At 39.3% G+C, this 17,111-nt stretch overlaps 1 protein-coding gene across 1 annotated transcript in view; it reads right to left on the bottom strand.

Annotated features, from left to right (window-relative positions):
- Positions 1-327: 327 nt before the first annotated feature.
- Positions 328-17,111, bottom strand: part of LOC107719744 (cholecystokinin receptor-like) — a 28,388-nt gene continuing 11,604 nt past the window's right edge. Inside the window, exons 3-5 of the mRNA XM_016527236.1 lie at positions 16,694-16,955; positions 4,112-4,239; positions 328-1,690 (exon numbers count right to left, since the gene is read on the bottom strand). Coding sequence (XP_016382722.1) covers positions 1,155-1,690; positions 4,112-4,239; positions 16,694-16,955 — 926 coding nt within the window. The 3' untranslated portion in view covers positions 328-1,154. The remainder of the gene's footprint in view (positions 1,691-4,111; positions 4,240-16,693; positions 16,956-17,111) is intronic.

The following is a 17,111-nucleotide window of genomic DNA, read 5'->3' as shown; positions in this document are numbered from 1 at the left end:
TTTTGAGGTTGAATCTTAAAACACTTTCGGTTTCGCTGTGCAGATCCAGCTTTCACGTTTAGCACGAACCGCTGAATAAATTAATTTCAGCACAAACAAGAGCTTATCTCCTTTCATATATTCAGAGAGGGTTCGTTGGGGCCAGACGAGAAGCCGAATATCCCAGGTGTCTCATTAGCTTCAGCAATAAGGAAGAAATCGATTAGAGCAATGCAATTTGAGATTGACTGAAATCTTTTTTTTTTTTTTTTTTTTGTGAGATTGTCTAGAATGTTGTTAGAACATTCGTGCCTCCAAGGCAATCACATCAAACTTCCCTCTACAGTTTATTATTTTCCTTTTATATCATAATCTCCAGTGCCAAGGCGTTAAAAATTCCAACCTGTCATGCAGCTTGGCAGTACTGACCATGGCATCACTTCAACTGGGGTGAAGATTTCCAAGAGACTGTTGATTCTGTTGAAGACTGAATTGCCTTGCCCACCTGATACATCCTCATGTAGGATAACTTGTAGGACATGTGCATCAGAAAAGAAGGAGCACAAATTAAACATTGTCTTCTACAAAACCATCTGTCATTATCAGAATATACAAAAGAAGGACTCTCAGTGGTGCCATTTAAGCAAAGCTCATTAAGTCAAAGATGCCATTATAGAAATCTAACAAAACGGAGAACAAAATACAGACGATACATCACAACACTCAAAATAGACAATAAAATGTACCATTTTGTAGCCGGAAAGCAGCTATCTACAAGTGTAGTCTTTTGTTTGATCATGCAACATGCAGTATTTGGTTCCATAACATCGAAGATACAAGAATATTTATATGGTATTTCTCTATGTACATTTCCCATGCATGATAAGATCATCCTCTGAAGAGTTCTCTAAAGATCTTACACAATAAATATAAAGCTACATATTTGCACATCCTGTGTACCGCACCTTTTGATTGTATCACAATGAAATAAATTGAAGACACAACCACAGAAAGACAGTTTACAGCAGAAAGAACAGACAAATGAGGTATTATTTTCCAAATAAAAAATGACACATTGAACAAAGCATGTTGACACCATGAAAAAGAAGAACACATCTGGTGATCTGAACTCTTAAACAAGCAGTACGTGTCACAAAAAACCTGCAATGCTAATGCTAACACAGCCCTACCGTGCTAACAGTGGTATAACTGAACTTTGTTATGGACGCCCCTGTGACTCCAGTGATCTCATCATCACCTTCCCTCCTCTTCCTCCGGTTCTGGCACGGCCGCCTGCAACACCCAAAGGTGGCCAAGAGAGCCTTGCGGAAGCGGGTGTTCATGAAGCAGTAGATGATGGGGTTGACACAGGCTGAGGTGTAGGACAGCAGCTGAATGAAGGAGATGGGAGCTCCGGAAAGCGCACTCTGGGCTGATTTTTGGTCAAAAGCCTTCCAGGTGTTGGCAGAGTATAGAGGCATCCAGCATACGAAGAACATGGCAACTATAATGATCAGCATTCGGATCACTCGTTTCTTGGCAATGAGCTTTGCCTCTGAGGTGTTGCTCCGTGGACGGTCCGCCTTGACGGTGCCAGAGGTGGTCAGAGCAGAAAGTTCCATAGCGGGGGGCTTCTTTGGGACCTGGATATAACACCCATCACTCTCATCATGGCCAGAAGACAGTGCGCTGTTCAACCCATTCTTTACGCCTGTACATAAAAGAAGCGAAAGTGTTCTTTACAAAATCATATTGGTGGTATTTCTGTTTAGCTGCAGTCACACTAGACTTTGCACTCTATTCATACCCATGCGAACACGAGAAATGCAGAAGAAATTTCACATTCCGTTGCATACGAAAGTTCGCTGAACTCTGACTCTCGAATCTGTATAATGAGAAGACCTATGACCAGTAGAGGACCTAAACGTCACAGTCAGGAATTCAAAGCTAATATGCAATTGTAATATACAGTATGTAAATGTATTACATTTCTATATATGAAATATATTGTCATATGAAGTAAAAACATATATGAAACCTATTACAAATTTAAACAATTTTATATATTAACATACACTCATCGGCCAGTTTATTAGGTATACCTGATCAACTGCTCATTGACGTAAATATCTAATCAGCCAATCATATGGCAGCAATGCATTTAGGCATGTAGACATGGTTAAGACGATCTGCTGAAGTTCAAACCAAGCATCAGAAAGCGAAAGAAAGGTGATTTAAGTGGCTTTGAATGTGGCATGGTTATTGGTGCCAGTCGGGCTGGTCTGAGTATTTCAGAAACTGCTGATCCACTAAGATTTTCACATAAAACCAACTTCAGGGTTTAGAGAGAATGGTCGAAAAAAGAGAAAATATCCAGTGAGTGGCAGTTCTGTGGGCAAGAGGTCAGAGGAGAATGGCCAGACTTGTTTGAGCTGATAGAAAGGCAACAGTAACTCAAATAGCCAATCTACAGCAGCAGATCACCACACTATCTGCCACTCCTGTCAGCTAAGAACAGGAAACGGAGGCTACAATTCCCAAGGGCTCACCAAAACTGGACAATAGAAGCCTGGAAAAAGGTTGCCTTTTGAGTCTCGATTTCTGCTGTGACATTCGGATGGTGGCGCCAGAATGTGGTGTAAACAACATGAAAGCATGGATCCATCCTGCCTAGTATCAACAGTTCAGGCTAGTGGTGGTGGTGTAATGTTGTGGGGAATATTTTCTTAGCATACATTGGGCCCCTTCAGTACGAAAAGAGCATTATTTAAACGCCAAAGCCTACCTGAGTATTGTTGTTGACTATGTCCTTCCTTTTATGACCACAGTGTACCCATTTTGTTATAGTTACTTCCAGCAGAATTACGTGCCATGTCACAAAGCTCAAATCACCTCAGACTGGTTTCTTGACTGGTTTCTTCTTCACTATACTAAAATGGCCTCTATAGTCACCAGATCTCAAACCAATTGAGCACCTTTGCAATGTGGCAAAATGAGGTCCAATCTGGTACTAGCAAGGTATACCTATATTTATTACAAAAACATGTATAAACATACATATTTGTGTATATATTTTGTTTTAATAAAGTTGCATATATAAATAAAATATACAAAATTCTGAACTGCAGGTTTGCAGTGCTGCTGAAAGTAGAGTATACAGTATATTTTCAAATTTGGACTATTATTACTTATTTACTAAGCATGAAATTCCTAGAGCATGAGATCATAACCTGTTCATTGCGCTGTCCAAAGACAACAGAAAAATCTAGTGACACCGCGGTTTAATGCAGATGGCATAATGTGGGTTTGCCAGGGCACAACAACATAAGGAGGATGCATCAGCTCATTTATATAGAAAGTATCTTGTAACATTCTGCATGCACCTGATACAAGGGAGTTACAACATGTATAACCAGTATCCTGTTTAAATACGTAAGACCTTGTTCTGCATGTCCCTACTTGGATTTCTCCAAAACATTAACTTCACTATTTACTCTCATTTTCTTTTTCCAGCCTCATTTTTTGATCACAGCAATGGTACAAGACAGGTACAAATAGTACTTTTTGAAGAATACTTCTAATAATAGGTACCTGTGGAGGTCTTTAACTGAAACGCCCCCAGAAGTACCTCTTTACACCTCACTGAAGTTGTCTAAAGCTTCTCCCTGAGAGAACTCGCATCCAGTACATTGGTGCACACACAACAGCCTTAATGCCCAGGGAGGTACTCAGAATGACCTTAGTGCATTCAGTCCATGCCATGGGAGACATGGGTCAAGCAGCCTCTCTCACAAATGGAGAGAGAACGGAAAAGTCTGTTGAGTTTCTGAGAATCCACCCCCACCCCCCAAAAAAATCAGTAACCTCACTCGCAGCACTTGCATCATGAAAAAAAAAAAAAGTTTCCATAAATAAATATCACAAATGATGGCATGACAACTTTTGACTGATTGCAGGAAGCACTGAATCAAAAACTATACCCAGTAAACAATTCAGAATTAGTGCAACCTTTTAGATTGCACTAATCCATTGTAGTCGAGTTTATCAAAGTGAACAGGCATGCTTCAGGCAACTCAGTGCTTCGAGGGATAAATGAAATTGTGGTGTGAGGGGTTTAAAAAATTATTCATACCACTAGAGTCTTTCTTCTGCTCCAGTTCAAACTGAATCCCTCTATAAAGTTCTCTGGATATGAGACCGTAGGCAATTATCATCACCACACCTGGGATGAAGAACAGAATGAAGAGCAACAAGACGTACCTAACAGAGAGAAAGAGAGCAAAATATCTGTCAATGAAAAGGTAGTGTATGCAGATATTAAAACCAAAAAAATCAACAAATTAGAATAAATCACTAGTGATACTGTATTGTGCTGCATTTTCCAAATGAATCATAAGCTATTTAAAGCTATTTATTTATTATTTATTTACACAATATATACTTAAAATGGGGTTTTGTTTGGTCCGTCTAATTTAGTCCAAATTTAGCAGAAGCACGTTTATTTCGGACCACATAGCCCTAATAAATAGATTAGACATTTGACATGAAGCACTGTTGAATATATTAAAATATATTTTGAAAATATATTTTAAAAATACATAAAATATAAAGCTTAAAAATTGTTCCTCATGATACATGTGTACGAATATTCATGCGTTAAAAAAAATTCAATGTTATTTCTGCACCACGTTTACCATTTCTAAAGCTATTATTATATTATATTATAAATTCTGCGTGACTTCTACGTGCTTTAATGGGCGCGCGCGCTGAACCGGAGCGGAGGAAGTCACCATGGAAACGGGGCGGCAGCTCAACTGTCAGCAGCAACTCCTGTCTCTCACTGTTTTTTTTCACTAATTTCAGGTAAGTTTAGTCTCTGAAATTACACAAATACTACATACAAGCGTTCCTGACACTGAATATATCTATAGAAAGCTTTAAATGACCACAAAACTAAATAATTCAAATCCAAAAAAACTCTTTCATTATATAATCCGTAAAGAAGCTTTTCTTTTCGCGTCCATGATGGCAAGTCAGGATCATCAATTTCATCTTTGCGACACTGACTCAGAAAACACTAGTTAATTAATAAATAATTCAAAAATCTTCTTATTAGTTCCCCCCCAACATATTCATGGTAACTTTTGCGGCAAGCTTTAGCCTATTTAGCACGTTCACGTTTCTGTGCGCCATGGTCACAAAAAATCTTCATTTGCATGCATTTTTAAGCATTGTGGTTTAAAAACAAGTGATTTAAGCCATTGAAACGCAAACAACAGCACTACATGCGCAAGCTGTATGTTTCTGAGCGCAATTTCTGCAAATGGGTCAGATCGAGGTCGGGTCATATTCACACCTTAAACGGACCGTACCAGAGTTCGTTTGGAAGCTGACCGAGACCACCTCTTCAGCTGGGTCTCGGTACGGTTGCTTGGTCCACACCCGAGTGCGATTGCCTTGACTGTCATAATCGAATGCGACACGCAGTTTAAACGCTGAATGGAGGATGATAGACAGCCGCAGAGGAGAGAAGAGTTTACGTCAACTTGACTTGAATATTCGTCTGTACTTGTAAAATTAAAATTCTGTCATTGCTACACTGATTAAAAAAACTGCGCTTGTATCGAATCGGTATCAGCAGATATTTAGAAATTTTGGTATCGGATCGGTATTGGTTCTGAAAAAGTGGTATCGAGCCAGCCCTAATATATATATATATATATATATATGGGTTAAACCATTCCATAATTTGATGCCCCTAAACCATTGACGCCAATGGTCTCAGTGGTCTACTTAGGCCAGGGGTCGGCAACCCGCGGCTCCAGAGCCACATGTGGCTCTTTCATGCCTCTGCAGTGGCTCCTGTTCGTAAGAGTTTGTTGTTTTCCTTTGTCTCAAACAGCAATAAAATGTCAATAGTTTTCTTTTTGTAGTTCTATGGTTTCATTAATGCAACAAACTATAGTTCTTTTATATATTGCAGGGATATAAAACTTATATGCTGTGTTATCTTTATTTTGTGGATCAAATAGGTTTTGTGGCTCCACGTGAATTTTTTTGGTCAGATAGGGGCCAAAATGGCTCTTTTGAGGTTGAAGGTTGCAGACCCCTGACTTAGGCTTACAACACTTTTGGGAACACAGCCCTGATCTGTTTTGGTGCATTGATCAAAGAAGATGTAAGGTTCGATTGAAATTCGGAGGTGTCTGAAATTAATTTATACAAAAGTTAGTTCCAGTCCTCTAATCTGATTGGCTAAGATGGTTTCAGTTACCTGGATGAGCAGTATGTATACACTGTAAAAAATTAGTGTAATTTTAACTGTAAAATATTGTAAAGATGCTACTGGGAAAAAACTGTTGATAGGTTAAGAAGAAAAAAAGTTTTTAAAAAAAAGAAGTAGGTTTTATAAGTAAAAATAACAAATCAACGTATAATTTACAGTAAAAAAAACTGTAAACTTATATTCCCAGAATTCCCTGCGTGACACTCCACATTTTAAAGTATTTTGTTTATCTTAATAGTTTTGTCATGTTTGTTATCAGTTATGTACATTTGGGTTTATGTTACATCTTCTGTTGTTTAATGAATGCATTATTGCATTATTTAAGAGTCGTGTGTTACCATGATTGTGTTTAGTGTTTGTGTGAATGACTCTGTGTGCCTTCTATATATTAGTATATGCTTCAGCTTGTGGAAAGGCTACTTGTGATGAACTGATTCTTCATATTGTTGTCACTTTTACCACCTGCATTATCATGGTGGTTGTCAGTTTATGTTAAAGATACAAAATAGATTTTAGTAGCAGTGTGCATTGTGAATTTACTAGTTTACACTCAAATTTTCTTGTTTGTAAATTACAGATTTATACTGTAAATTTACAGTTTGTTCTGTAAATTTTTTTGCTTTTGTTAATTGTATAATAAATAAAAAGAAAACAAATAGATAGAATACAAAAAGATAAGAGAAGCAAATTTTATTTTTTATTTTTTTAAGAAAACAAGCAGTTAGTAAATAAACAGAGTGCAAGTCTAAAAGGGGCAAGTTTTTTTCTATAAAGAATAGAATTAGAATAGAGAGTGCTAGAGTTAGAGGGTCAAATAGAGATGGAAAATATGTGTTTTTAGCCGATTCTTGAAGATGGCTAAGGACTCAGCTGCTCGGACTGAGTTGGGCAGGTCATTCCACCAGGAGGGAGCATTTAATTTAAAAATGAAAGTGATTTTGTGCCTCTTTGGGATGACACAATAAAGCGACATTCACTTGCAGAACACAAGCTTCTAGAGGGCACATAAGTCTGAAGTAATGAATTTAGGTAAAGGGGTGCAGATCCAGTGGTGGTTTTGTAGGCAAACATTAATGCCTTTATGCGAGCAGCTATTGGTAGCCAGTGCAAATTGATAAACAGAGGTGTGACGTTCATTCTTTTTGGCTCATTAAAAATGTATCTTGCTGCCGCATTCTGGATTAATTGTAAAGGTTTGAAAGAACTGACTGGAAGAGATGCCAAGAGAGCATTGCAATAGTCCAGCCTGGACAGAACAAGAGCTTGAACAAGGAGTTGTGTTGCATGTTCTGAAAGAAAGGGCCTGATCTTCCATGAGATGGAATAGGATCAAGCGGACAAGTAGTAGGATGATTAGAAAGGATGAGTTTGCAGACTTCTGCCTCAGAGAGTGAAGAGAAGGATGTGAACGAGTGTATGTTTGCTGGTAAGATGTGCTTGCCAGATTGTGGTTTGGAAAATTGTGCACTGATGGTTTTAAAGGAGGGAGGAAAATGTTTTAAAGAGCATGCGAGAGTTAAACGAATTGTTAATTTTGTTATGATAGTATGTCCTTTTAGCAGTGGAGACATTAGCAGAGAAGAAAGAGAGTTACTGATACACATTAAGGTCAGTAGTATTTTTTGATTTGCGCCACACCCTTCTAGGTGGATGTTGAAGTCTCCAAGCATAACTAGGGGAGTACCATCCTCAGGAAAGTTTGAGAGCAGCACATCTAATTCATCCAAGAAGTTACCTTCTGGTCCTGGGGGTCGATAAACAACTACGAAATGGATTTTAAAAGGGTGGGTAATAATGACTGAATGTGATTCAAAGAAGCTGCTAATACCCAGAGAAGGTAATGGAATCAATTTCCAATCATTAGAGATAAGCAGACTAGTACCTCCACCTCTTCCAGTTAGACAGGGAGTGTGGGAAAATTAGAAATTATTGGAGAGTGCTGCAGGAGTAGCAGTGCCCCCTGGTTTGATCCACGTCTCTGTCAGGGCCATGAGGTTTAGTCTTGAATGACTAGTAATAGATAGGATTGCGCTGCCTATAGTGTGTGATGCGTGGTTTGCGAGTGGTAGTAATAGTAGGGATATGGAAACACATAGTAAGAGTTGGTCATAAAAACAGAAACAGAAGTGAAGAAAGGTGTAAAAAAGAGGTTGAGTCAAAAGCGATACTTATGTCCCTTGTCTGTTTCCCTGCACTGTGGAGTCGCACGGTAGAGTCGATGGTCTTTACACTCTTCGGTCTTCACTCGAGGGCTGCCGCGACCACGACCGCTACCGCAGTGTACTAACCTTTTTTATACCCATTTGACAAAACGGAAATTGAATTCAGCTGAACACACTTTACTGTTTATCACAACAAAGAGCTAAGCAAGCGCATGACACTGACAAGATATGAGATACAGTACGAGACCAAATGCAACTTCAGCACGTCTCAGCACAGTAAACAAAACAAGCATTTCTTAGCAACGACAACTGCGCTAAACACTAATGAGACAAGAAATAAATACACTTACGATCTGCTTTTAACTTCCGCTGATTGACTGCTTCTCTCAAAGAGTATTTCTTTACACTGTCTTTTGCTAGCGCTTAAACACTTTACTGTTTATCACAACAAAGGGCTAAGCAAGCGTATGACACTGACAAGGTATGCGGTACAGCACAATATTATTTTATTATTACAGAGACAGTATTCCAAAAGTGTCTCACAAACTTAATGGTTGTACTGAATTCTAAATGTAATTGATTGTTTTGATTACCTGCAGCCATAGTGATATTCAGTACAACAGCATTAAAGTATTGATTAACTAGCTTTTGCGGTCTATTTAAATTATCTGCAATGAACAACACAAGCTTCAGATTGAGTCACACTGTATTTAAAATAATGTGGTCAGATGGTCAGTTCTGGCATACAATAAGACATTGCAATACTTGAATGTCAAACTTTAAATTAAAAAGCTCTACCCCATAATTTGATGTCATTTTATAATATTCAAATGGCAGCGTGGGAGTGTTCCCTGAAAGCATCTCCGGTAGTCCGTTCCTCTGATCTTTTTCATCTATCAGACAGCTTTGGGCTTGCAGCTCCTTTCCATGCTGCACTTATCTGATATCAAAGACACTTTTCTCTCTTCTTGTTTCCTGTGTGGCTTTCAAATTCATTACAAGCTCCATCACAAAGGCAATAAAAGCAATATTAATCCAACAACGAAGTGGATGTAAGAGATGAGGGTGTAATATTGTTAAGCACCTTTTTATGCAAAACAAATTTATAATGTGTGATCTTTAATACTTGTGTGTTGCTAGAAAAAAAAATTCTCATTTACACAAAGCAAAACCAACATCATGGGTAGTGAGATGGAAACCCTTATGCAATATATATATATATTGTCACATGTCTGTGTGTTTAGAGTCTCCTCTGTGACCTAGTCTTCCCAGACTAATTAGTCATTTGGTTCACCTGTGTTTGCTTAATTATCCCATTAGTCCTTGTTTTTATAAGCCCTGACTGTTCCTTAATTCCCTGTCTGCTATTATTTGTTTGTATCTTCGTGTTGTGCAACCCCTTGCTCCTGGATTCCTTCTGTTTCTGATGTGGATTTATCATTAAAAGACTGTTATTTGGATTTCTCCTGCGTCAGGCGCTTATAATAGCACAGCAACGTAACAGAATAGCAGACCCTCAAGTGAGTAAATATAGCAGTGTTTTTCTTTCTTTTTTGTTTTGTTTCTCCCCTCTCCCGGAATGGATATCCCAGCTGTTCAACTCCTGTGCCTGGAGCAACAGGACCGTTCGCTGGAGGACCATACCAGGGACTTTTTAGATCTTTCATCCCTTACGCACTTCCCTGACCGCTCACTCTGCGTATTCTATTACATCAGCCTGAGCGAGCGGTGTAAGGTACGCCTGTCAGCGAACGGTCCCAAGGAGGATTTCGCCGCTTTCGTGGAGTGGGTGCTGGAGAGAAATGGACTGTATTTCTCCGTCTGCCCCGCCGAGGAGGACATCTCCAGCCCCCCTCACGAACCAGAGACCAGTCAGCTGTCATCCCGCTGCACGGAACTATTGCCAGAGCCCACCGCAGACGGAGAGCCTGAGCCTGCCGCGAGACATGAGCCAGTGCGTAAAGCCGCGACTGAGCCGATCATCGCCCCCGGAGCCTGAGCCTCTAAAGAGTTCTGACCAAGTGCGTAAGCTGGCAACACCGTCCGTTCCCGAGGGAGTTTTGGTGGCGATCGAGGGCTTGGAGGGAAGCCCCGCCCACACTCCCGCCGCTGAGGGTGAGCTGCAACTGGCCACTGGACTATATATTGAGGAACTTATGGACATCTTTGATATGGATTTGATTGACTGGGTTGGGGAGGTGATTCCCAGTGTTTCTGAATCTCCTGCGTCTCCGCTGGTTCCATCCAGCCCTGAATCTCCTGCATCTCCGCTGGTTCCACCAAGCTCCTGTTCTCCTGTGTTCCCTCCCAGCCCCCCTCTCCCGCCTCCTCTTCAAAAACCAGCCAGTTCCTCAGCCCTACCTCTGCTGGTGCCTGTCAGTCCCTCAGCTCACCCTCAGTCGGCGCCATCTGGGCTCTCTTATCTGCCTCGGGACTTCCAGTCTTCAGCTCCGCCTAGGCATGAGGATCCCCTGTCTCCGCCTCCAGCCTCCGAGTCCTGGATTTCACCTTGGTCCTTCGAACCATAGGCTCCGTCTTGGCTCCAAGCTCCCTCGTTTCCACCGTGGCCGTCATCCCACTGGCTCCACCGGGCTCCCTTGTCCCTCCGGCTCCGCCTAGGTCAGTCATCGAACATCCGCAGCCTTGGGACTCCACTCCTCCGGCTTCGCCTCGTCACTCCGCCCCTCTGGCTCTGTCAGGCTCCTCCTTCCCTTCGGCTCCGCCTTTGTCTTCAGTGTCGCCCTGGCTCTCCGTCTGCTCTGCGTCATCCTGGACTCCTTGCCCATCGGCTCCGTCTCCGTCAGTCAGCACCCTGGATTCGTCCGCCCTTCCTCCACCATGGCTCCTCCCTCCGTCGACTCCTCCCTGGGCCGCTATCCTGGCTGGCCTCTGGTTCCCCACCTGACTCCTCCTGCTCCGGGCTCCTCCCTCCATCTACTCCACCCTGGACCAATGAACAATGCCACTTTCCCATTGCCTGCCCCTTGCCTGCCCCACGTCCGCCTCCTGAACCCCCACTCTCCCTCCTCTGTTGGATTGTTTTACGGTGCGAGGACACACCTTCCTGGGAGGGGGCGATCTGTCACATGTTTGTGTGTTTAGAGTCTCCTCTGTGACCTAGTTTTCCCAGTCTAATTAGTCATTTGGTTCACCTGTGTTTGGTTAATTATCCCATTAGTCCCTGTGTTTATAAGCCCTGACTGTTCCTTAGTTCCCTGTCTGCTATTATTTGTTTGTATTTTCGTGTTGTGCTACCGCTTGCTCCTGGATTCCTTCTGTTTCTGGTGTGGATTTATCATTAAAAGACTGTTATTTGGATTTCTCCTGCGTCGTGCACTTTTAATACCACAGCAACGTAACATACAGTGTGTGTATATATATAAAATAACAATCAATATATTTGTTCCTTCGACTTACTATGTTGTGGCCATTTCAAAACATTTGAAAACTGATCCCCATCACTGTATTTTTCTTATATACAACCACACATATTTACAATATAAACAATAAGGTGAGATAAAAGTGTATAAATGTGTTCATCTTTATATAAACTCGTTCAAAACATTTGAAAACTGATCCCCATCACTGTATTTTTCTTATATACAACCACACATATTTACAATATAAACAATAAGGTGAGATAAAAGTGTATAAATATGTGTTCAGCTTTATATAAACTCATGCAAGAGAAATTAATTAACTGAGTGCTGCAATAAAGCTATCACATGTAAAAATGTGACAAAAAATTAGATAGATAGATAGCAAAGCTCATTTAAATAACCTGGTTTGTGTTGTACCAATACCAGCAGCTTCTCTGGTTCTTTATTTCTGGTGGGACACAGTCAATCTTTTACACCCAGTGGTTCTCAACACAGCGCGAGTTTGCAACCGTCATTACAGTGTAAACTGATGGAAATACAGAATCATACCTGAAACCGAAAATTAATAAAAACAGTAATGTTCCCTCCTCACTTCGGAAAATGTAGGCTTCACAGATGTGCACACGCATCAACATGAGAATGCATGAGAAGAGTTTATTAGACGGGAAAGGGCGGGGTCTCAAAGTTAAAGATGAAAGATGCAACATAATATATATATATAAGGGGATATAAAACATAGCTTGTACAGTATAAAAACCGTTACGCCTGTAGAGAGTCCCCGTAAACCACATATGCAAGTGTGTGTGTGTGTGTGTTGCGTGTGAATATTTGCGTCTGTGCGTCTCTCAGCAGTATTCAGCAGCAGTGTCTACTAATAGCGAATCTTTAAGTTGAACTGCTTCAAGAACCTCGCTACTGAGAAATGTCATGTACAGCTTTTCAGCTGCAAAACTATTTTATTGATAAATTTGCGGGGCAGCCGCAGCTCTGACAACGATTTTCTGTTTGCGTCTCCGTGTGTGTGCGCAAGTGCGTGTCTGTACCGTGTGTGCGTCTGTGAGAGGAGAAAAGCGTGATTTCCGTACATAAAAAAGATTGAAGACATGGAAATAGTTGTAGATATCCCATAGTAGGCAGTGTGTGTCTGTGTTTGTTTCTTGTTATATTGTTTGGGTTGCTTGTTTTGTTCAGCTGTTTTATAGAACTTTGAGCACTGGAATGGCTTTACATAATTTACTAATGGCAGCGGCTATTTGCACTAAGTGTAAATAGCGATAGAGGCTATTTACACTAAGTGCAAATAGCAATAGATGTTATTTACAATAAATGAAAATAGCATATTTTCTTAGGGATAGATGCTATTTACACTAAGTGCAAATAGCGATAGATGCTATTTACACTAAGTACAAATAGCAATGGCTATTTACACTAAGTGAAAATAGCAGTATTTTTAACAATATGCTATTTACACTAAGTGCAGATAGCAATAGATTCCATTTACACTATGTTAAAATAGCAGGATTTTCTGCTATTTATACTACTTATTGCAAATAGTGGCAATTATCTGCACCTCAGTATTATAGTACATTATAAAACAGTATGCAGTAATAACGCATTGAGTGTAAATTATAATTTTAATTACAATTATTAAATGGATGCCACCTTATTGGGACAATAAAGCCCTCCCTACACTTACCCTAACCCTACCCGATACTTTATTTTCAACTTTTTTATTATTTCCTTAATTTTTATTGAAAATAAATGCCTTTCCGATGTGATACGAGATTTGAAAAGGGAGAAAAAAAAGTTCGGTAAAATGCAGATTTGAACCTGGATCGATCGCGTCAACTAGACTACGGAACGCGCTTTACCATCTATGCCACTGAAGCTGAAGATTGTCAACCATCTATTATAGTGTTGACCATCCCTATCACACATTTGTGGGTGGAGTTAGTGTAAATAGCCTCTGCCAACAAGGCGGACTATTTGCACTTAGTGTAAATAGACACTCCGTTTACGAATAGTGTCTTTTTTATTAATAGCAGTATTCTTAGTATTTTTGAGAAATGACTCATCGTGTGATGTTCAATTTTTGGCCGCAATGAGGGGGTGACCCAAAGTTGTCCACTCTTCCACCTGCAGAGCTACTGGTGTGTTCAAGTGATGTCTGAAAGATCAGTAACACTTTATTTTGATAGTCCACTTTAGACATTCTACTAACTAAAAGTAATTTTGTAACTTTATTTCAACTACCATTATTAGAGTATTATTATCTTATTATACTAATCCTAAACCTAACCCTAACCTAACAGTCTACTAATACTCTACTGAGAGTTAGTTGATATGTAGTTGCAAATGTACTTATAGTGACTATTGAAATAAAGTGCAACTGAAAGATTATATCCATAGATCATATCTATAGAAAGATATAGCCATGAGTTTCCAAGTTGGGGCATGTTAGTGAGAAAACATGGCAGGATCAAAGCCAAGAACCCACGAGCCAGAGCGTGGTAAGAACTGTGACGCTCATATATAGAAACAACACGCGTTACATTTCTCTTTTTGAATTGACAAATATGGACTACTACCGCCTGCTGGTATAAAAGTTATTTCCTTTCATGCAGAAACAGAATATAGTATATCAGTCTGGCGAGTAAACAAAAAAATGTACTAGCCAATGGCGATTATATTGCCAAGGTGTGTGTAGTGCTGTCAATCGAACTAATTAATTGCACATTTTTATGTAATTAATCGCTATTCATCACATATTAATATACTATTTACATTGTCATGATTTCACATTGAGTCTCTAAGTTAATGTAGAAACAACATAAAGATGGTATATTTTAAATATGTGTTTAAATCTTGTTACTAAGTAGCCTATAATTAATGAAGGCCATAATCATTGTTAATAGGCTTTGAAAAATACAACAACTTCTAATTTAAGTAAACTTAAAAAATCTTCACATAAATTATAAATTGTATATGCATAAACTATAAATTGAATATAGGTTACTCTTTATTCATGTTTCAAGTGAGTGATTTCTCTTTTTCTTTTGTTCTGTGATTGACATCAATGACAGTAAACTCATTTAAGACTGTGTTTACAAGGTCACTCACCACAAACGGGTATTTTTACATACTTTTGTGTGTTTTTGTCCGCGAAAGAAAGCTCAGTGTCAGATGCCTGAATTCACAGAGAGCTGTTTCACAGGCAGTGTGCCAGTACCAAATTAAGTTTTTTTTATTTTTTTACTTTTTTTTTGCATATTATCATTAATTGATAGCATGTTCATATGCCATGAAAAAAATAGATGTTGCATTAATTGCATAAAAATGTATTTTAATAAAAAAATATTTAAGTTAAATATTAAATTAATAAAAAATATTTAAGTTCAAATATTTAAGCAATTAACGCAGCTGTCACAGTTTCTGTCAGTTTGGACCTAGTGGGTGTGTCCCAATCAGCTCCCTAGCTCCCGAGCTCGTGAATCAGTATATTTTGTACACAAATTCGGTTCCCTGGCTCACTGCACATTGGGACAGTGATTACTCAATTTCCCGTGACATGACTACGTACAACATCAACGGACAACATTATAGAACTTCACAGCTGTAATTAATCAACAACAGGCAGGACCAATCTCTTTTTGATATAATTTTTTATTCTCTTTAAACATTGTTCTTTTACATGTTCTTACAACATTTCAGACGAATATTAATTATAAATGTTAACTAGATGTGATCATTACCCGTTTAGCGATGTGTGTTTATGTTGAAATATACAAAAAAAATGGTTGGTCTTTTCAAATCACCTATCGTGTATCATTATATTTATCGAGTTGGCTCGTGTGGTTTATGTCTCGCGCTTCAGAAATGTGACTTAATTTATGGCAAGGGAGCATAGTGAGCACCAATGCTCCCTAGTTTTTGCAGTGCATTGTGGGATTTTTCAGGGAGCGAACGTTCCAGAGCACTGGAAGGATTTTGCGATTGAGAGAGCCCTTAAAATGGTGGACTCCCTGATCAGTGCCCTGACTACTGAACTAAGGAGCTGATTGAGCCAGCTCTGTTTGCCCTCAGCCTTGTTAGTTGTCATGGTTTTTTATTTGATTTCATCAATCTGTTCAGCTGTGTCTTGTCATTAGTCCCTCATTTGCCTTTTGGATTTGAGACTTTAGTCTTTGCAACTTTACAGATCTTCTTTATGCACCAAGAGCTTGTAACACTTCAAAGAGAAAGGAAAAATTGAAATCGCATCATATGACCCCTTTAAGTGCCCTTCTCATTTCCAGTCTTGGTCCGGTATTGTTGTTGTTTTGCTTCGTGTTCCCTTTGTATCTATAGATTATCATCTTCTTGGACTCTAATTAAACTCTTGTGTGGATTACCTTCGCCTTTGTGTGCCTTTCATCTACACAAGCGTGACAGCAGCATCTATTTTTCCATATATATGTATTAGGGTTGTCAAAATTAATATGTTAATTGTGCAATATTTGTTTTTTTTATTTATTGCAAAGATGAAAACAAAAGCACGCACATCAACCTCAAATGGGTGCTTGACTAAAAAAAAAGTAGAAAAAATTTAATATAAAGTCGGCAACACCAAAGCTCCAAAAGTATCAAAAATGTATTTATTTATTTTTCGCATACACGCTATGCGAAAGTTTTTTTAATTACATTTTTGATACTTTTGGAGCTTTGGTGTTGCCGACTTTATATAATTTTTTTTATTATTTATTGCACAATTAAGACATTAATTTTGACAGCCGTTATCATACATTACAGCTGTAATGTACACTATATACACACATATACATATGCTTTCTTTTTATTTATTTTTTTTGCATCAATGTTAAGACAAGTAAAGTAGCCAAAAGACTCACCAAGTCTGTTCCACATGACTGATGGGCCAGTCAAGCCTGCACATGTGAGCTGTGATGTTGTTCGGCTTGTTGAATGGCACCAGTACACTAAACACAGGATAGGGCACCATGATACCCACAGATAGTATCCATGTGGCAGCGATGACCTTGTAGGCATGAGAACGGGTCTGCCATGCCCTGGACTTCAGCGGGTTGCAAATGGCGCTGTATCTTTCAATGGCAATGGCCACCAGACTGAAGGTGGAGATGCTGACAGATAAACCTGTGAAGAGAACGGATACAAAGGAAGGAAATTAATATTAAAAATTATATATATATATATACAGTATCTCACAGAAGTGAGTACACCCCTCACATTTTTGTAAATATTTTATTATATCTTTTCATGTGACAACACTGAAGAAATGACACTTTGCTA

This window comes from Sinocyclocheilus rhinocerous, unplaced genomic scaffold, assembly GCF_001515625.1.
Source record: "Sinocyclocheilus rhinocerous isolate Xijiao unplaced genomic scaffold, SAMN03320098_v1.1 scaffold721, whole genome shotgun sequence".
Classification (NCBI taxonomy): Eukaryota; Metazoa; Chordata; class Actinopteri; order Cypriniformes; family Cyprinidae; genus Sinocyclocheilus; species Sinocyclocheilus rhinocerous.
Note: the sequence above shows the minus strand (reverse complement) of the source record. Positions and strands in the feature narration are given on the sequence as shown.